At 37.6% G+C, this 23,131-nt stretch overlaps 1 protein-coding gene across 6 annotated transcripts in view; it reads left to right on the top strand.

The window, feature by feature from the left end:
• Positions 1-23,131, top strand: part of LOC124135588 (atrial natriuretic peptide receptor 1-like) — a 654,598-nt gene that overhangs the window by 531,741 nt on the left and 99,726 nt on the right. The window contains exon 1 of one of the 6 annotated variants that reach the window (XM_046500966.2): positions 13,627-14,618. The exons of the other annotated variants lie outside the window; for them this stretch is intronic. Within the exon in view, the coding sequence (XP_046356922.2) occupies positions 13,913-14,618 (706 nt within the window). The 5' untranslated portion in view covers positions 13,627-13,912. Of the gene's footprint in view, positions 1-13,626; positions 14,619-23,131 lie in introns of those variants that run through there. 6 annotated transcript variants of the gene reach the window in all.

The raw sequence follows: 23,131 nt of genomic DNA, 5'->3' as shown, positions 1-23,131 counted from the left end.
ATCGTAGTAATACTTTTAGATAAATATACTAGTCTTTGATTATGGTTCATCTCAGTGTCCCGGGAATAATTTTCCCATTGTGTTTGTAAATGCAGCCGCCCATTACGGCTGTTACATTGTTCATTTAAAATATATCGGAATAGGTTAGGTTCATTTACAGGTAGAGCTATTTACAAATATACTGAACATGTATATATCAGATTGCTGTAGACAGGTAGAATCGTTTCTTTGTCACTATGGTAAATTAGTCTGAATGTTTGGTGTGTGTGTGTGTGTGTTTGTGTTTGTGTTTGTGTGTGTGTATGTGTGTGTGTTTGTGTGTGTGTGTTTGTGTATGTGTATTTGTGTGTGTGTGTTTGTGTGTGTGTTTGTGTATGTGTCTGTGTTTGTGTATGTGTGTGTTTGTGTATGTGTGTGTGTTTGTGTATGTGTGTTTGTGTATGTGTTTGTGTGTTTGTGTATGTGTGTGTATGTGTGTGTTTGTGTGTGTGTGTTTGTGTTTGTGTATGTGTGTGTTTGTGTGTGTGTTTGTGTGTGTTTGTGTGTTTGTGTATGTGTGTGTGTGTTTGTGTGTGTATGTGTGTGTTTGTGTATGCGTTTGTGTATGTGTTTGTGTATGTATGTGTATGTGTTTGTGTGTGTTTGTGTGTGTGTATCTGTGTGTATGTGTGTGTTTGTGTATGCGTGTGTGTGTATGTGTGTTTGTGTATGTGTTTGTGTGTGTTTGTGTATGTATGTGTGTGTATGTGTGTGTGTGTTTGTGTATGTGTGAGTGTGTATGTATGTGTGTGTGTGTGTGTGTGTATGTTGTTGTGTTGTTGTTGTTGTTGTTTTTTGAGTGTGTGTATGTGTGTATGTGTGTATGTGTGTGTGTGTGTGTGCGTGCGTGTCACATAATCACCAAAAATGAATTGGACTGATTGACAACGGTGTGTTCCGTGTCCTCACCGTTGGCAGCGGTTTCGAGTCCATATTCTTTCATTTCAAGAAAGTAATATGTACCAGGACTTAAGCCAAACCATATTTCAAGAATGTCAGCATCCGAGCTGCTTGTATTTGTGTAATATCGAACCACGGATATGATGGACGTTCTGTTCATGCAGTCAGCGATCACTTCTCTACTGCAGACACATTATCAACATGCTAGTCATGCATCCTATCATGTATAGCAAAGTGATAGAATAACACACGTTCACACACTTTGCAAAATATCGTGCTATCTATGCAACCCTCCAAACCTTTATATTTGTATCTTTATTTCATAACTGCCTCATACATGTCTTTCGGCGCCATCCAATAAAGACCGCAGTCCCTTTGCATACGCTATACTTGCATTTCAGCAATAAAGGCTGAGATAATTAGATTACAACATTACCATCATCGAATATCATATCCAATGAACATACAATATCATCTTCGGTCGTCTTCAAATAAGCCATCTGTTAGAATGTAGAAATAACTCTTCATATTAATCTCAAATAATGGTATTGTCCCTTTGGCAATGTGGGTATGATTCATAGATTTGCCAATATGGGGGGCGTTATGCTGTTACAAAGACCGATAGGTGATATTTGTGATGTGGTAGGTATTCTTATTTTTATCATGTTGGTCGACCTCTGTCTGTTTGTCCAGAGGGATGACTGTTAATGGACATATCTTGGTTGATGTATATCGGTTTATCGCAGATCGTCACTGACCTCTAATTCCTGATGATACTTGGTGGTATTTTCGTTGTAATCAGAATATATGATGATAAAAGCGACAAAACCATTTCAATATTGATAAAAAATCTCTGCAAAAAGCAGAGTCGACTGTATATCATGAGCTTGTGTTCATGAATCACTATACAAAAAGTGATGAAACCAGGTGCCTACCAGTGGTATCCGACACAAACACATGCAAAGGCAAGTCAAGTGTTCACGGATAAAACACATGTGGTAAAAAGTCAAAATAGGGAATTGCATCGGATATCATTCTTATCACAGATATATAAGTCAAACTAGGGAATTGCATCGGATACCAGTGACAAGAATGATTTCATGCGCCTTTGATCTCTTGCAGCTATTAAGAAACATAATGTTTCTGTTAATTTGAGAACGTTAGTAAACGCATCAGTAACCAAGCTATCGTATCGTTTATCTCGTTTATTGTGTCGTTCATCGGAAATGTAGGCCATCTCGGTCATAATTCACATACATGCATGCGTGAGTAAAGTTTGGTTTAACGCCGCTTTGCATAGCTTCTCCCTTGGATCATATCGGATTGTAGGAAATCCCGAAGTGATGCAGATCTTGGACGTGTACTAGTTTGGTGAAACCCACGAGCTTGCCTTGATGCTACCAAATAAATTAATAAAATAAAATCAAGCATTCGAAACCCACGCCTCAAGTAATCAAACTGAAGAGCTAATAGCGGCGCCTGAGACGACTGGGCCACTCATGCCTCCTTAATATCCATGAGCGCCTATGCTACTTGTGCAACATTTATTAAGTGTTATCCTCTACAGGTAATGGTTACAGGCCAGTAATCCTCATACACAAGAATATTTTGGCAACTGCGTATTTACTACGTACCAAGAATACGCTTAGATCACATATTATTGGGCCGCCTCCGTGGTCTTGTGGTAAAGCGTCCGCCCGGAGAGCGGAAGGTCCGGGGTTCGATCCCCGGCCGCGTCATACCAAAAGACGTTAAAAGATGGTACTTGTTGTTACCCTGTCTGGCGCTCGACATTCAGGGGCTAAAACAAGGACTGGTCGGTTCGGAGTCAGTATACTGTGTCTGAGTGGGGTATTCATGTTAAACTGCGGCATGGTATCTCAGTGAGCTAGCACTATAAATCGGCATCAGTCCGGACTAGTACAAGCAGCCACACACACGTGCATGCACGTCGCTATATAAGTGCAATAATTTTGGACGCGACGTTAAACCCAATTTCACCTCACCTCACCACATATTATTGAGGTGTCTCTACTGCCATCCGTTATAATTGCGATTGTTTCTGGTTACAATTACGACTGAACGGAACACAAAACTCCACCTTAATGAAATAATGAAATAATCATATCGCCATGTTGTGCTGGCCACAAGGTTATAAATGAAATATTACATATTTGTGTAATAAAATGACAAAAACTCTGAATTGTCTCAGTTCTCTATTTTACAGGGGAGGTCGGGTAGCCTAGTGGTTAAAGCGTTCGCTCGTCACGCCGAAGACCCGGGTTCGATTCCCGACACGGGTACAATGTGTGAAGCCCATTTCTGGTGTCCCCTACCGTGATATTGCTGGAATATTGCTTAAAGCGGCGTAAAACCATACTCACTCACTCTATTTTACACAGATTCTTTTTATTATATCTCAGTTTTTGACATGATAACTCAGATCAATACGGAAACCTTAGATGCCTAACCACGAGTTCCAACATTAAGTGATTTTTAATGATGTTTTAAAAAACCCTTACAGCACACATTTTGTCCCTAATACCTTAAATGTGTTAAGGTATATTTTATTTCATGCATCCATAAATGTAGTTAAATATAATCTATTTTTGGTAACAACATACTCCACAGGCGAAAATATTTTACACAGGTGATAAACAACAAAGAACATAGGTCAAAAAGTATTTGCCGCCGTGGAATGTTAACCCAAACCACTTATGCAGTCTTGGTTCGTATTATCTATCGATTTTGTTTGTCAACTGGTGTTCGAAAAATCCAGGCTTTGACCCAGCATGTTAATCCTCAATCACAATGTATCAGTCACAAGAAAAAATACCCATATATACAAAATATACAATTTTGTATATTTGATATTTCCAAAATATACAATTTTGTATAGTTGGTATTTCCAAAATATACAATTTTGTATATATGGTTAGATTTTACCACTGCTTCATTCAATTTCCTCACCTCTTATAGAATGTTTCACATAATATGTGGTTGCAAAGTTTACTAATGATACCGAACAGTATAATTATTGCATGTGACAATAATGCTTTAATACTATTAGTTATGAAATAATTTGTATTTCGTTATGTTTTACAGATCTTAATAACAGTTTGATCAATATAAAATGCGTACGCCAGCAACAAGTAGTTGAAAGTAGTTTTAAACATTGATGTTTATCGTTCCAAAGCTCTGTTCTCCAGCTCAGTTCATCTTTGTTTACGAGAACGTTTTTAATATGGGCAATTTTCTTCTTTCGGGACATTGGAGCAGTCATAATATTCATAACATCATAAATATTAAGATTACAGGCAATTTTAACAACTTTAGTACTCCATGAACTTTTACATAGTAACCATTTTCTTCATCAAAGCGTTACAAGTACTGTTATTAAATCTTGGGGTAGTCTAAAAACATTAGCATGTAATGTAACAAACGGGGAGGAGAGACCCATGTCTCCATTAGTGGCTATACATGGAGGTACCGTTACTAACACCAAGAAATAATTTACCGGCTCTATTGTGGATTAGATTAACGTTTTATCCTCATATACCAGAGCCATAGATCATTACTGGCTCAACAAGACTTTCATACAGTTTCATAAAAAACATCATAAGACATACACCCAACAGAATAAGACAAAGCATGGCTGGCAGAATTGTACAACTCTTTCACAGTTTCACATATCTAGATGCTCGTCAACCCGTAGTCCCAGATAACGATATGATTCTACATAGACCAGTGTTTGCCCAGCGTAGAGGAATCTGGTTAATCTGTATCACTTAACGAGTGGTGAATAGCTTACTCTGCCCACAGTCGAGAGCAGCACAGTAATTAGTAGTTTAGACCAGGCGAATACACTGGTCACACTTGACTGGTCTGCCTGATGATTCGGTCACCTGCCAAATGGGATGTCTGACAATTGGGTGTGAACCTTACAGAGGAAGTTATTTTATGAATGCGTCAAGTGTTTCAAAAGAGATGACCATTATCTAAGTAAAATACTTCTAAGATCATAAAGGACATAACATTTAATAAAGTGAAATTCATTTTCGACAAACTTTAATGAACAATTTTAAAACAGTGCGGGCAAATTCTATTTTCTAAAAGGTTTGGGGGGTTGTAAATCGTCCTGTTTCGATCCAGATCTAAAACTAGCTAAAATGCGACGGTGGTCCCTGTATTTAAAACATAAGGAGCAACAACGTTACGATCATGAAAGTTCTTAATGTATTGCCCTTAACGTTATGTTTATCGTTCCAAAGCTCTGTTCTCCAGCTCAGTTCATCTTTGTTTACGAGAACGTTTTTAATATGGGCAATTTTCTTCTTTCGGGACATTGGAGCAGTCATAATATTCATAACATCATAAATATTAAGATTACAGGCAATTTTAACAACTTTAGTACTCCATGAACTTTTACATAGTAACCATTTTCTTCATCAAAGCGTTACAAGTACTGTTATTAAATCTTGGGGTAGTCTAAAAACATTAGCATGTAATGTAACAAACGGGGAGGAGAGACCCATGTCTCCATTAGTGGCCATACTGGAGGTACCGTTACTAACACCAAGAAATAATTTACCGGCTCTATTGTGGATTAGATTAATGTTTTATCCTCATATACCAGAGCCATAGATCATTACTGGCTCAACAAGACTTTCATACAGTTTCATAAAAAACATCATAAGACATACACCCAACAGAATAAGACAAAGCATGGCTGGCAGAATTGTACAACTCTTTCACAGTTTCACATATCTAGATGCTCGTCAACCCGTAGTCCCAGATAACGATATGATTCTACATAGACCAGTGTTTGCCCAGCGAAGATGAATCTGGTTAATCTGTATCACTTAACGAGTGGTGAATAGCTTACTCTGCCCACAGTCGAGAGCAGCACAGTAATTAGTAGTTTAGACCAGGCGAATACACTGGTCACACTTGACTGGTCTGCCTGATGATTCGGTCACCTGCCAAATGGGATGTCTGACAATTGGGTGTGAACCTTACAGAGGAAGTTATTTTATGAATGCGTCACGTGTTTCAAAAGAGATGACCATTATCTAAGTAAAATACTTCTAAGATCATAAAGGACATAACATTTAATAAAGTGAAATTCATTTTCGACAAACTTTAATGAACAATTTTAAAACAGTGCGGGCAAATTCTATTTTCTAAAAGGTTTGGGGGGTTGTAAATCGTCCTGTTTCGATCCAGATCTAAAACTAGCTAAAATGCGACGGTGGTCCCTGTATTTAAAACATAAGGAGCAACAACGTTACGATCATGAAAGTTCTTAATGTATTGCCCTTAACGTTATGTTTATCGTTCCAAAGCTCTGTTCTCCAGCTCAGTTCATCTTTGTTTACGAGAACATTTTTAATATGGGCAATTTTCTTCTTTCGGGACATTGGAGCAGTCATAATATTCATAACATCATAAATATTAAGATTACAGGCAATTTTAACAACTTTAGTACTCCATGAACTTTAACATAGTAACCATTTTCTTCATCAAAGCGTTACAAGTACTGTTATTAAATCTTGGGGTAGTCTAAAAACATTAGCATGTAATGTAACAAACGGGGAGGAGAGACCCATGTCTCCATTAGTGGCCATACTGGAGGTACCGTTACTAACACCAAGAAATAATTTACCGGCTCTATTGTGGATTAGATTAATGTTTTATCCTCATATACCAGAGCCATAGATCATTACTGGCTCAACAAGACTTTCATACAGTTTCATAAAAAACATCATAAGACATACACCCAACAGAATAAGACAAAGCATGGCTGGCAGAATTGTACAACTCTTTCACAGTTTCACATATCTAGATGCTCGTCAACCCGTAGTCCCAGATAACGATATGATTCTACATAGACCAGTGTTTGCCCAGCGAAGATGAATCTGTTTAATCTGGTTAATCTGACTGTTGGAATATTATCTATGCATTATCCTGTCTAAAAATCTAGATATATTTACAATATCATGTATGCATTTTTGAATCATTGTATTCCGGAGTGGTCTTCATATAAACTTCTTGACCAATCCGCTTCATGTACATTTTCAGAAAAACATAACATAACATGGGAATACCGTTCGAAATGAGCCTCGCTCAATTTCCCTGTGCGCTGTGATTTTTTATTTATTTTTTTTTAAATGAAAATTTTACAGGGACTAGCTGTGCTACCACACATGTTAAACCATTTTTACAGTTTTGTCTAATTTTAGCGATAATGAAAACTGAGTAGAGATAAGATATATTGATGAACAACGTCTTTATTACAGTTAGGAGCGACGCTTAGGTGTATGTTGTAACACCATTATCAAGCAAGTGATGTTGTTCATCCACAGATCTTATCCTCTCAATACTCCAACTTCTAAATTCCTCGCAAAGAAGATAATGATACTTGTTTTGAATCTTGCCATCGTATAAAATATTCTTCGCACAGTATTCAAGAAACAATGTAATATTAATATCATACTACGCCATCAATATATGTTGTGCAATATTTGAGAGGTTGGCGCCTGTCGGGACGGTGTGAGATGCTAAAACTGTTCTTGTATAGTCTAGTATCCTTTGGCTAGTGACAGCTACCACTGTTTATTCCCATTCAAGTTGCTAACGGTGTTTCATCTAAACAGTATTATGGGAACGGAAATTAAAACATTACTTCATTCGTTATGCTACCATTTTTGAATATATGTCCATGGGGATTAATCTGTTCATTTTTCCGTATTTTTATTACGGAACTTATAGCTTTGTGTGGCACAAACGATCAAATAGTAAGATGACTACAATTAAAGGGCATTAATAACGAGAGGCTGTTCACATATATGTACATCATATATGTATCACGCGAATCATTTCTGATTTTACTCGACGTAAGAGCTAGAAACGTTACCTACTTCCGGCGCAGCGGTTCTAGATGTTGGCGCTATCTAGATTGGGTCCCTGACACATGCAGCTCTATTTGATGGGTGCATTGTACTTAATAAGCTGAACTTTTATAAATCTATTTTTTGCAAATATATACTGGTCACTCCAACTAATCATTGTTACTAAAATATATAGGATTGTTGTCTATAACGTGTCCATTCGTATGTCTGTTTTACGTCTGTTCTACTAATTATTGACACTAAGAAACTCGTACAATTTTTTAAATCATTACTAAACGTGTTGTACTTGTCTACATCTGAATTGAAAAGTGGGAGAAAAGTTGCTTACTGTATTTTGCCGCCTTTGATGGTTCTGATGATCAAGATGACAACGTCAAAATCTAAGTGTTCAGGAGTCGATGAGGATTCAGGAGTTTTTGAATTGATGCAGAATCAAGGTTGGGGGTTATTATAGGCCTAATAGTGCACCACGTGATTTATGTCCAGGCCCCCGTGACATGCAGTTGTCATGTGACATGTAATTAACTAATTGAATTGCAAAAACAATTCCGACAGCAAATAACCGCATCCACAACAACAATGCGTGGATGCAAAGAAAGAAACCATTTTAAACCCCTTTCTGTATATTTGTATTTGTATTCCTTTCTGAAACTATCATTCTACAAACAGTTGTGTTCACCGCCCATTGTGATACTTCTACTTAAGAAAATAAAAAGGATGTTTATTTAGTCATTTGACATGCGTTCATTGTAAACAAGGATTAGTGTGAAAGGATTACTAAGTTTGTCATCCAGTATAATGCACTTCCTCGATTAGCATAATTAGAACAGAGTTTGTAATTAGTTATATCCTGACTCCAGTTAACCAAGGCAGCTACATCAGTTGTGATTTATGAATTTGTGGAATCTTAATGAAAATAACGACCGTCTGTCACAAAAATGGAAACGAACATTGAACACGCACAGTTGCAGATTTTCCTTTCGTACATTTGAGGGTGAACGTGAACAAAGCCGTGCAAGATGCTTTACAGCGATTTGTCTTCAGAACACATATTGAGCTCAGGTAAGTTTATTAATGATGATATTTTCATCCATTCATAGATATGGCGATCATGAGCGCTGACACTATATGTATTCGCAATAGAACATTTGGAAGACTAGACACAAATTGAGTCACAATATGACAACATCAAATCAAAGAATTTGTTTAATGCAACAGATTTAAGGCATTGAAATTGTACATTATTATAAAATACATGAGTGTCGCTACGTCTCATGTCAAATACATCAATGAATTCTTTATTAAAAAAATTAATTTAATATTACTATGAATATATAGCTAAAATTATGGAGTCTTGCATGTCGAGCCAACAAACTATAGTACATATTATTCACCTTGGAATTTCTGTTTACTGTGCTTGCGGTGGGGTCAACCCTATTCCCAAAATGGACAGTTCCAAATACTACTGCATAAAATATTAATGCCAATTTGGAGAAAATTACCAAATGAATGAATGCAAGTAAAACTTAATCCAGGGAAAAAGAAAACTGTTCAATATCACGTCAAAGTGTGCCCAAGTGCAAAACCTAATCTTAAAATGAAAGGACTTTGGTATTAATATTTCAGTCAGATTATGATATTGGCGAGTTAACGAGGTAAGCCCTATGATTAATTGTCTTAAATACCTTTCTGGTGTCCACCGCCGTGAACCATACTCAATCACTCAGATAAATAACCCCTTTTACATAAGTCATGAACAAGCATATATATATTGCCAATATTTTGCTCCCATGTTTTGGATAATTGTACCAAAGAAAAAGAATTAATCCTAGAATGTCTACACATTAATTCATTACGGACGCTGAAATAATGCCGATGAGACGTTAATTTTTACCTCGCCCACTCACTGATTACGGACTATTTGTGGGCCAATAAGAGGTACAAGCCACGTGAAAATGTAGAGTGAGACCATTGTAGCCATTACACCTTTTTACAAGATGGAAAACATCTTTGCTGTTAGGGATTACATATAAAGAAATCTAACCAATTCACAGGCTATACGTTGTAGAACTGAATGCAAGTCATTCCTACCTGATACCATTAATAATTGGAATAGTCACCGGAAAAAGAGGATTATTAAACTTAGACAATGTTATATTCAGTTAAGCCATGATACCAGATTTTGTCACTTTAAACTTCCATCGGCTTAAAAAACACATCTTAGATAACACATCATGCATGCTCTTGTGGCTGTCACAATGGTACACTGCATTAATTTTTACACATGCCCAAACTACAATATATTTAGAAACGATTCTATTCTAAAGGTTAAGTGAGTTTCTAATCAGTGGTTTATTGGAAACAATTTGAACAGTGCCTAATTTAGCTATTTTGAAATCGGCCATGTACATCCGACGTTCGGGTGGATTTGCACATATATAATAACTAGTAGTAAGACTTAATACATACTTTGAGACACGTATTAAGTATTAAAGAGTTAAATAACTTTTCTTAGGAAACCCCTTTCCATCAACCGCACTGTTGACCTATCTTTTTTGTTCTGTTTTGATGTATTGATGTATTATTTAATACAATATGTATATCTCCCCTCATCCCAATGTTAATAAAAGGAAGCTTGGTGGGGACTTTTGGGATATAAGAAATGAATACAGACTGCCATATTGTCTGAATGTCTTAACAATCACCGGGTGTGACCACGTAGACAGGATATCATTCGGGTTTCTCATAATTACTCCATGAGCATGCTTGGTATTGTAGCTTGGGGATATTAAATTTAAGTTTGTTATCAGAGGAGATTGATAGTGAACTTTTAGTACCAGTTAGATATGATATCTATATGACTTCTTTCTGTTTGACAAAGGATTAAGGGTATATGTGTGGGTAATCCTTCCACGCTGATGAAAGAAAGTCACTCTACTAGTTCATGTAATCTACGTCAAATAAGATCAGAACACATGCATTATTACAACATACTCAGGATACCAATAACAACGAAATGTACAAATTAACAAACATGATCAATATTATTATTACATTTTAATGCCATGTATGTAAATATAGCTATATAAACATATGTTTAATTTTTCAGCTTGTGTGAAGTCGTCCATAAATACAAGAAAACGTATATTTTCCCAAAATTATATTACCCTCAAAAGGGCAATTATATTCATGTTACATTTTTTCAGTCTCTTTTTTAATTCGAATGACGTAACATTTATGTTACTTTGATTTTATTAGACCCATGTTGTTGTTACAGATCCAGGGATTGACTAGGTTCATTACATGTCATAAAAGTGCCGGGACATAATATGGTGGCAATACATTCTCTAATTAACACCTGTCACAAAGGGACGGGCAATTTGGGTTTGTCCTCAGGGAATGAGTTATGCAATTTGTGTATTCACGAAATAACATTCAACAAATTATGTACATGGTCCTGTGATGTAGGATTGATGCATTCGTACTTTTTATAAATAAATGAATTGCATTTTTTTTCTTAACCGTGTGCGAAATACGCATAATGTCGGAAAGCGCAAGTTAAATACTGACTTCATCCCAAAATAAATCACAAACCCTCTCTTATAATTTGTATATTATTCTATATTTTAATTATGTAAATCACGTTCCTGTCACTTTTAAAGTAGAATACGTTAGTCACTCAACCAATTCCATTATTATTTTCCCAAAGATCAAAGATTAAAGCAGTTATCAAGATTTATTTTCCATATCTTTAAAAATACTTAATCTTTACATTGAAACTGCCATCATGATGTATTATTATTATTATTATTATTATTTTTACTATTATTATTGATGTACATATGGTTTGCACCCAACCATGCGCGTGCCAAATTATACAGCGTCAAGCTTTGAGAGCGCCAACTAAGTTTTCCAAAGTAGAAATTAAGCCAAATGAATATATATCAAGTTTCCTTTTGCTAGAACATATGCATGCTGTTGTGTTTTTTCAAGGTAATCTTCGTTCTCGCATTGATAACAATATTTAAAGAACAAGTATTATAAAATATAATACGGGAATATATTACACACGTTATTTACGCATCCGGTTGCTCATAATACAATTTTCCCCAAGGACTACCGTTTTACAAAACGCGATTTTCCGCGTTTCCGCCGAGATTTCACATTATAACAATGTATATCTACAATGGAACCGACAGCCCAGAACAAACCAAATTCAACACTTTTAAGTAGTGATAAAATAGTTTTCATCCTCTGTGCAATCCACTCTGTTGGCATATGTGCACGAGAGCATGTTACAAAACACATCGCGGCCTCCCCGTAAAACAAATCCAAGCTCAAACACTTTCAATACAGAAGTTACCGCCAAAGCAATCGCCCCCGACAGCTAATCCCCTCTGTGCATTTGACCATAAAGTCTACTCACATACCAAGCACCGCGCCAGGAAAAGTACCAGACGCCTCAACCGCCCACCCGTCAATATCATTGCAAGGACAGTATGTACTCCCACTAACAGTGTGGAGTACTAATTAAACCTTCCAGTAATGTTACCCGCCACTAAATCAGTTTTTTGTAACTTGCTGATACTATTTTGCACATACAAAACATTTATAGAGCAATACATAGCAATTATCCTCCTTTACCAACATATACAAAGAAACACAGTGCTCAACTTAAAACACTTCAATTTGCACATATATCATAATTATACACAAATACATAATAATTATCTCCCTTTACCAATATATACAAACAAAACAAATTTGGATACACCATATATACAAATTTGTATATTTTGTATATGTCATATATACAAACTTGTATATTTTGTATATATCATCTTTCCAATCTTGTATATCCTTTGGAAATATCATCTTTCCAAAGGATATACAAGCTTGTATATATGGATTTTTTTTGCAGTGAGTATATTTAGTTCGAACACCCTCATGTGTACGTTGGAGGTCAGTATATCCTATCTTTACCTACAAATCAATCACAAGTGGATCGATTTATTTGACACTGAAAATTTGCCCAAACTCCAACTACAGAATGATTTGACACCTGGCTCGTGGTATTATTGATCTCGTGGCTGAGGATTTTGACACAGAAATTTGTTTGCTTTATTTAGAACATGTATACGTGTACGTCTATTGTCGTGGTAACTGTAATCCCTATTTAATTGGAATTGTATGTACAACACGTGTACGCTCAGTTCTTTTGCCTGAGATGTGATTAGCGATATGAATAAGATATTCACGCTTACTGTATGAAACGAAAGGTTTAATGCATTCAACACAAACATCTACCTGTTGCCTGTTCGACATTTACGCTTTAGAAGTTTGCAATTTAATTACAGATTTAGCGTTTAAAAAATGTCCGGAGTAGGCGTATAAAGAGACTGTTATTTATGTCAAAGACTTCCTGATTTAACGCACGCTCAAGTTAAAGATGCTGGCATATTGCCTTACAGATGCACGGTCTTTGAAACTGAAATTAAGACTGACGAATAACGGTAGGTTTATTACACGTTATCCTAAATTGACTGCCCTCTCTTTCTGTGTGTACACAGACATTTAGCCTCAATATGAATTCATGCTGTGCGGTCGCTGTAGTCGTACAATCTCGCCCTCCTGCTCTAAACGGCTCCTGCTTCTAAGGTCGAACTGTAGACTTTCCATTGGCTTTCCTTGTCGATCATTTTCCGAGGAGCTGTTGTTATCGTTGCGTTGATTGGTCAACGAGCGCTGCACGTGGGGTTAACAGCGCGCGAGTTTCCCTTGTCGTCTGCTAGTACTATTGATACATATCATCAGCTTGGAAATAGCACAAGTCATTTCACTGACGATGGATCCCGTTTGTATGGATGTAACGCCAGCATACATAGATGATTTACGTCAAGGATCTGTGCATTCGAGAAAGGAAATTGTCTAACTGTGTCAAGTCAACTTTCTCTTAGTGTTCGCAGGTATAATTTACAATGCCGTCGTCCTTCAAATCACGCCTGTAACTCACCCAAGCGGATTTATCACATTTTGTTGTGAACAAGTCTGATATCATCGCAATGTCTCCGAGGCATGTTTTGCATGAGCGATCCAACGGGATAATATATCATGTATGTATGTCTCTTTTGTTCACGTCATCGGTCTTGTGTATGGAAGTTAAAATCGGTGTCATCCTCCCGTTCACTGGGAGGTTACCATGGATGATCCCAAAGACAAGACCGGCCATAGAGTACGCCGTAGAAACTATTCAAAATGATGCAAACGTTTTAAAGACCCATAACATATCTATTGTGTTCAAGGATTCACACTGTTCGGAGACGTATGGGCCTTTAGCAGCGATAGACATGTACGTGGAAAAGAGTGCCCATGTTTTCTTTGGCCCGAGCTGTGATTACTCAGTGGCTCCGATCGCCAGGTTCTCCTTCAAGTGGGGTATCCCAGTAATATCCGCAGGTGCGTTGGTCAGCGCCTTCCAAAACAAGTCCAAATATAAATTGCTGACTCGCATGATGGGGTCATATGCCAAAGCTGGGGAATTCTTCCTTGATCTCTGCACGACGTTTGGCTGGAAGCATGTCGGTCTGCTTTATCACAGCTTTAAGACCGACCCAAACATTGGGAAATCTAACTGTTTCTTCACCATGGAGGCCATCTTTTTAGCATGGAAATACATACACGGGGGAGAGCCTTGGCATAAGGATTTTGACCAAACCACTCCGGTCAATTACAGAGACATATTGGTGGATGCGTCGAACAACGCACGAAGTAAGATGCATTTTTAATCTAATTCACACAATGTAATGGTCTGTTTATACACACACAGCAAGATTCACCGTGATGGATACAATTTAGGTCCGTTAATACATTTCAGCGCATACACCTGACTAAATATGAATCATGTGTAATTATTTTATGAATACGGTGACTAGGACAGTTCCATGTAGCTTCACACAATACTATCATATCTTTGTTAAAAATACACATATTTGTTATAAAAGCTGAAACATTTATTTTATTAGGTCAGATTAAACAGGGAAATGTAACTGTTAGTTTCAGACAGCTTGTAATGTTGCTTTAATCATCGACACTGGGATACTTTTGAATACTCATAAATAACACGAAATGTACACGTGATATTGACCAGACGGTTGATATATGATATTAACATAACTATGATGCATGTGTGTCGATATTAATGTGTCCCCTGCAATTACGCCCCAATATACGACAATAAATATCCCAGCATGATATTCGTAAATGAGACAATTATGAGTGATTTGATGTCATAATGTTGTGTTTGTCAAAAACCTTGAGATTAAATCTAAATGACTTCCATTGGAGGGAAAATAGACTTTTCCCATTGTGAAGAGGCGGCTGCAGCTGTATAGTAAGTAGATTGACAACGGTTATATAGGAGATTGTGTTATAAAAGGTTATAATTGAACAAGCATGGTCGGTTGTAACTAAAAGATAAAATATTAAATGACGCAAATACACAATCTGTATCAAATTTAAGACAATGGAAAGAATTATTTTAATGGGTCAGAGCACTACTGCTTTGAAATGCATGACACGAATCGAGTTATCTTAACCCATTACGCGGTAACTTGTAACATATATGACAGTTAAACAAATCATATATTAATTATATATCTATGACGTCACTAAACCACTGAATTTCTGTCTGCCATATATGTCGCAGGTAACACTACTAAAATCTGTTAAATCTATGTCTGCAAGAGGACCGCAGTCTAAATAAAAAACTGACGGTTAAATGGTTAAGGTGCATTCAAGTTCGTTAATCACGTAATCGGCCTCAAGCATGTATTTTAATGGCACACTTTGAAATTGAGTTATGTCTTAGTTCGCTACCTTGATAAGCAGATGCTTTTGCATCATAAAAGGAGACCCAACAAGACCTCAGATTAATAAAAAAATCCCCAGTTACAGCTTTTTAAGAGAGTTCCTGCTACGTATAAAGCGATAACATACTGTTAAGTCTCGACGCTGTGTGTCATTTTAGCGAAGGGAAGCCTGCCTACTTACATGTAGGTTGTATATTACTGGATCTCCCGGTCGAGAGATATATGCTACATTTGAAAGGGCAGTTTTTGATCGTTTATACGTTGAACTCAGATGTAAGGTACAAGAAATAAAGAAGTCGTTTAGCAAGTGGGTCAACAGAGATTTTATCAGCCTCTTTTTGACTTAATATTCACTCAAGTTTCAACTTGATCATTTAAACACGCCGAGACACTGCCAAACTATACAATTCGTGTACTTCCACGTGCCTGTACGTTGAAATATTCGCATCAACGACCAGATATAATGGGATGATACGATTTGTGTTTTAACTAATCCATGTATATCTGTCATCGTTTTCTTATATCCCCACAAACAAAATATGTTTATGAAATGTTAAAATGTAACAGTGTACATGCAGCCTCGTTAATCTTGAGGATAGAGCCTCTCCAGATATAGTTACCAGTGAAAGGGAAGAAACATACGGTGACTATGCACCACGTTGAGATGCCCAGCTTCGGCCTTGGTCTGAACATTGTGATTAGTACCACGTGTGAAACTTAGACCGTGTCTCTGTGTTATCTGGGTAACCATTTACTACTAAATTGGCATGCACAATAAAATGAGAACTAGCAGGCCAAGGGAATGTTATTTGAGGGACGTGAATCAAATTGACATGGACTTTCAATTAACTGAACCTTGTCTCCCTTTAAGAGTTATGTCGCCGAGGAGGTGGAACTTCTTAATCAGTGACGGACAGATCCAACGTAGAGACACATGGTCCTCACCAGTAACACAATATCGACCATTTCGGAAACGAGTTTGAAACAGTGACAATCCTTGATACACGAAGACCAACCGGTCTAGAACAGTTCAACAGAGGAAAGTTGTCGAATGATCCGAAGTTGTCTTTTCGTCACGACCATTTGATATTTTAGGATTAAAAACAGAATTTTTCTCAGCTTTTTCCCCAAAAAATAAAATGTAACGCGCTACTTGCTGATGGCGTGAAAGAATTAGATTATTCGTCTCCTCCTTTCACAGAAAACGTGTTTTAAAGAATTTTACGAAAAAATATAAAAATCCCAGGCCCTCGAATTGTCGGTTCCATAAATGAGGGTGTATGTTTTTAGTGTTGATTCAGTCGTTTTTGAAGTAGCTGATTTTCCAAAGAGGCTATTATCATGACAAAAGAGGCATTATCTCGTTTTCCCGTTTTGACAGATACTAAGGTATTAGAAACGAAATAAAATTAGTACCGAAAGTCTGGAAACGATGCGGTGGGCATTACCACTTTGAATTGATTATCGAAATTAATCCGTTTTATTACTGTCATGACAATGATCGCGAATATGTTATTCTAAGCACACGAGTTTTACATTGGGAATACCTTTCACTGTTGTAATGATGAACTGTCAGCCTACACTACAGTGTCATTTGATACAACAATAATGTCATAGCTTAAAATAGCATATTTATCATTAATGTAATACCAGTACGACAATTACAATGATAATTCCAAACCACATTTTATACAAAGGGCATACGTTTACTGTAATAATACCATTTTTAATATAATTGCCATCTCGTGTAAATACCACAAATTATCGTTTATTGTTTCTGTCATAATGATCCGTGGTTGTCTCGTCAACACCAACAGCTCATTGCCTGGTCGGTTTTAATTGTACGGATGGTTCTACAATGTCGTATGGATGACACTAATTCATGTACAGGTTCTTAAAGGGGGAAGGCTTAATTCAGGCACTCTGGCAGTCCCAGCCTTGTTGATTCAAGTTTAAATTGTATGATGGATCTCAGTAGTTACTGATTACCTTCACACAGTATGCTGTGAAGTAATTAAGTAATTCTGTTAAGAATTGAGAAATAATATAAATGGCATTAAAATGATGCATTTTCAAACAGACCACATTGAAAAATTTTATATACTGAGGGGAGAAAAAAGGGATTATGTAAACGGAAGCATTGTTTGACATGGTATCTCTAACGCACATGTACGTAAGACAATGGCTAGGGGGTTTGGGGCACTAGATTGACACTTACGTTTGACACTAATGTTTCATTCTGTTTCTTGTTTGAAGCATTTATAACTCAGGCACAGGTGGCCGAGTCCTCTAAGGCGCAGCAATTCGCTGTGAAGAGTTGCATCCCTTGCTCAGGACATCATCCGCTGATCCTTAATTGTGTTAACGCCATACAAGGACTCTTTGGTTTCGCCAAAGTGGCCAATGTTTACAACCTTGTCACCTTGGCTTTCCCGTAACATTAAGTGGACCCGCATCATAACTAAATACCCTCACTCACTCTATAATTTGACGCTGCATGAAACGTTCTTCTGCGATATTTGTTTGGCGTCACTTGTCATACAGGGCGAGTGTCGATTGTGTACGAGTAAACTTCATAATATGATGGAAAGGAAGTGGATCCAGGGGTGTATTTTCACTCTTTCTGAGTGAAAAGTTACCGATAATTAAAAAAACACATTCCATGCCGAGAAGGCGATCAGATTCTCATAGGGTTATTTTTTCTCAATGATTGAAGTTTCTTAGCTGACACGCTTTGTTATACAACATACTATGCAACAGTGTAAATAGGCTGTAGTACATTTCTTTTAAGTCACAAAAGATTCGTGTAGAATTCAGACTACAGTGCCCATGTTCCCGTTTTCATGGTGCAAGACCTATTCCGGGGGAGCATACTGTATGTGAGGTTAATCTATGGAAATGCCTATTCGACTCTGCCTTCAAGGATTAAGCTTTGGATGGCGTCTTTACAAATTAATATTTTATGCTGCTTAACACAAGGGAGAAACAAAATGGCACCACGACACCCGATACCGTGTCTACAGTTCTCATTCAACGTAACGGTTAGACGGGCAGGTATATTGTTAATTCGACGACAATGTGACGTTCTCGCGTGAACGGACAAATGCTATCAAGATATATCATAGCGTTTCGACATAGTTTCTAATATGCTGCAATGATCATACTTATGTCAGAACAAATGGAGAGCGTTCGAGGATATTTCTATTGTTCAGATCATCCCTAAGGGCACTTTATAATGAGACTCTTGTAACTTATACCACTATGTGAGCGAAACATATTTAATCAGGTTTTTACATCAGTTCAGATTACTTCATTTTGCTCATGGTTATTTACTGATGATTGTTTTTACGATTGCGAAAGGACATCAGATTGGTTTAATAGTATCTATTCGTGGACACTAAAGATCTGATATCAGTTGCAAAGTTAAATTAACTTCAGAAATTGTCGTCATAGGAATAATAGAAGACGTTATTGCAACACATATCTGACAGAATGGAATGAACTTGTTTTGCTCATGTTCTGTTATTTCTTGCAATATCATGTCAATCCACAGACTCATGTCTGGAGTTGAATTTTATCTAACATACATTACTGTGAACATCAAGTCGATAAATGTTGTCTATTTAATTACAAACTAGTCCTTTGCACGAGTCCGATGGTAACATAAACATTTAATGGTGATGATCCCGTGTTTTCGTGAATGGTGAGAGTATCCTATCCCACCTGGGATAGCCGTGCAAGGGCAGGTGAAGTGTTCGCCTGATGAAACACGGACATATGGACAAGTCAAAATAGGGCAGTTGGTCATTCAAAAATGTCCTCCCCTTGCATCCCTAAGAAATTGAAATCTTTAAAGGCCTGAATGATTTAACCTTTATCAAACACTGTTTGAGCAAGTGTTGTATGATGCTCTTTGAAATCTTCGTAGAACGACAATGCTCGACTGTACAAGAATTTTTTGAAATGTGGAATCTAACGCTGGATGTACTGGACTATTGCTCAATAAAAAGGGAAAGCTGACAATTGGGAGTTGAAAGTCATCTCTCATACAGTCTTCATACAGTCTTATTGACAATTCACCCTGAATCGTTATGCATAGATCTACATATTATTTACGCTACTCTTAAAAACATTCACCATACGTAGAATACTATATACAAGTATATACATACCTCACACCATCGTTGAATCATTTTCGCTTAATTTCCGTTTCAATCCTATCGTTCACGGACATGACAAGAACTGTTGGCGCCCAAGTCATGATTATGTGCATGTCTGTTTGAACAGTAGTAAAAAAGTGAGATTCAGGTGCATTTTATAGTTCAAGGATATTCACTCTGTAATCACAGTCCGTTGTACTTCAGTTATTGAAATGTATTTCTGTACGGACCAAGAAGCCTTATTGTTAATTTCTAAAGGTGGCTATGTTATCCGGTGAGTTGACGAACATATATTGGTGTTGGTGTTCGCTACGATGCTTGTATAGTAAACCCACTGATGTTAATATATTCCCAAATATGATTTACCTCTCGACGGAGATGGCATTACCATTATGACCATCTCTCCAGCAATCCCTTGACACTTTGATAGAAATGATTAGGGTATTTGCACGACGCTCTGCTAACAGCATGTGTGTCTCAAGGGTCTACAAATATTTCTCGTGTGAAGCTTGAAAAGCCGATGACCACTTATGCCAAACAGATTTCTGACTGCCATCCAGTGATTATCTTGTAAGGGCAAGATGAAAATCCATCGCGATCGCTTTATTGAAATGGCCTGTTATTGAAAGGCCCGGAAAGTGCCGAGCAATGCCATCAAAATATTAAGATAAGCAGTCGTTGCTGTTTAGTCACGTAAACACCCCTCATCACAGGAGTGTAAGGAGCTTTACTGTCTTTGAGAAAATGTCCGACAGAGGACGAAATACAATAGCGAAACAATTAACTCAAAGATTTTAGTCTTATGGACTTTTTTTTCGCTCTAACACAGACAAAGAACCTTTGGAGATGAACTTGATACTCGTATGCGTCGATGGGAAGTCGTTGGCGTGACATAATCGTTGCTTTACTTCAAAGAAATATTAAGTTTGTATGGATTAAAAATACGTACATTCAAGTTAAAAGCTTGAGTATGGGCCTTCCTGTTCTCGCTTTAAGAGAAAGTAAGACCATGCGGATGTCGAAATATGTCCTCTTGCACATAGCGATGACGAGTTTGTTTGTTGTTTAACGCAGCAACCTGTAAAATTCCAGCATTATGACGCCGGTCTGCAACCAGCCGAGTCGTGACCAGACAATCCAATGATTAACGTCATGAACAAGTGAAATTACACCTTCAAACGTATACTTCAAGGGGGCTCTGATGGCCACGTTATCTAAAGAGCTGAAGTTTCGGTGTGCGGATTTGCGTTGCTTAATAATGCCAGGATCTGCTGATCATGATCCCCGCGATGTAATTGGGGAGCACCGTACCCACGCTTATGGGTTTCTACGTCCTGCGTCACCATAGGCGTTCTTCCCACACCATGCTGACTCGCAGTTAAACCCAACTCACTCACTAACCCTGGCGGAGACTCCCTACCTTGGGTGGTCACGTAATGTTGTTTATGCATCCATGGCAACTATGCGAGAAGATTTATGATGTCCATCACTCCAACACAGTGATTAATGGTCGACGGCCTATCGTTGACTCTCTTTAGATTGTTTATTTTGCATGCGAATTACCTCTTCAAGAACATTTCAGCTCCGAAATATGTTATGCCATTAACTGATTTCATATGCATAAAGTGCATTCTTATCTGAAATATACAACATGCTGCTTGCAACTAAAAGCATTTCTGGCAGAGGTGGCAGGTTTGATAGGCATATATATGCCTTCATAAATACGGAACTTGACAAGCACACATGCGAGCGCTAATTAAGACTAATCGTAGCACACCCATGACTCCCAACAGCGACCCCAAGGGATACCATATGCATAATGATAGGTTATTGATGAAACGTTATCATGATTGATTTAAACGTTAAACGAGCACTGTCCTTATATCTAAGCACCCATTTGATTGGTGCCATGGTCGTGAACAGGACATTGATTTGGTTTTATCGATAACCCTGTGCATGTCTTCACGGCACATCAGTGAAGATATCATCCCGATTTATAGTGTTACAGTCATAATATTCCATCGTATAAAATTCAGTTTGTCCTCTGTGTACTGGCCTATTTTTTATACCCTTTAAGTGTCCTGTTCAGAATTAATATTTATGAGCAGTGAGTATCATAAAATCCCCTAGGATCGTATCTATGCATGTTTTAGCTTCTCTATCGGTGTCATTTATTGTTGTCTTTTCATGTCAAGTTTGAAATAGTTTTTCCTCGTGATAGTTTTTCTGCAATTGAATTTACCCTGTATAATATTATAGTCAGAAGCCATATCGAATTCGTTAAATCCGTATTAGGCTTTACTTATCCAATATTTTCGGCGAGGTTCGGACGATTCCTTTCCCAGTGAGGCTTCCCAAATTTGCAAATGTGCGTATGATCGATCGAATCATTTCAGCTGAAGAAATGTCCTTTGTATGTAGCCGTTCCTAACAGTTACTGTAACGACAATTTCCGGAATAACGGGGTTACATTGCATACCATAGCAACAACCCACACATTCGGGCCGCAAAAACACCCACTGACGACACGGACCAATGTTACGACACCCAGGAGGAAGTGTAGATTGGCAGTAGATAAAGCTGTTGGTATATTCCCGTTGAAAAAATACCCGATGTATTCTGACCTTTTTTGACATGTTAGTCGGGGTATTTGTCCGATTAACAAAGGCACAATGTATTCTGATTGACTGTTTTTGGACAGATAGTTTTCACATCACAATCTTGTTATCCCGCCATCTGTCAAACAAAGGACAACATTTTTGTCTAGACACACGCATTTCATAGAACGTTTTCTCACTGACCTGGAAATACGACCATTGTATGGCCCTATCTGTACCTATTTCAACAGATTGGTCCTATAAAACACTCTCAAGTGACGTCCCGGGCCCCAAAACATTACTTTATCACCACTAATGCCAACTTGTAACGTCAATCATGGGTTAATGTATTCGAACATTTCTTGTCACTGACTTTTAAACAATACTGCGACTGCCTAGTGGTAACTTCCAGTGTATACAGACACATGCGTACGTTAAAGGTGACCGGCAAATACAAATGTTTAAACGAGTTGTATCATTGAAGTCGAAACGCGTACTTTCAAACACTAACGGCGATATTTATGTGAGGGCATCGGTGGCCAAGTAGTGCAGAAATTCGATGTGCAAAGTTATGTCCCTTGAGCACGCCAGAATCCTATAAATGTGAGTTGGAATCCCTGTTCCGCCGATTATGTTGTAGGTTTGTCAGGTCCGTC

The sequence above is a fragment of the Haliotis rufescens genome, unplaced genomic scaffold (genome assembly GCF_023055435.1).
Source record: "Haliotis rufescens isolate VD_foot unplaced genomic scaffold, xgHalRufe1.0.p SCAF_70, whole genome shotgun sequence".
Taxonomy (NCBI): Eukaryota; Metazoa; Mollusca; class Gastropoda; order Lepetellida; family Haliotidae; genus Haliotis; species Haliotis rufescens.
This window is presented reverse-complemented; position numbering and strand designations above follow the sequence as displayed.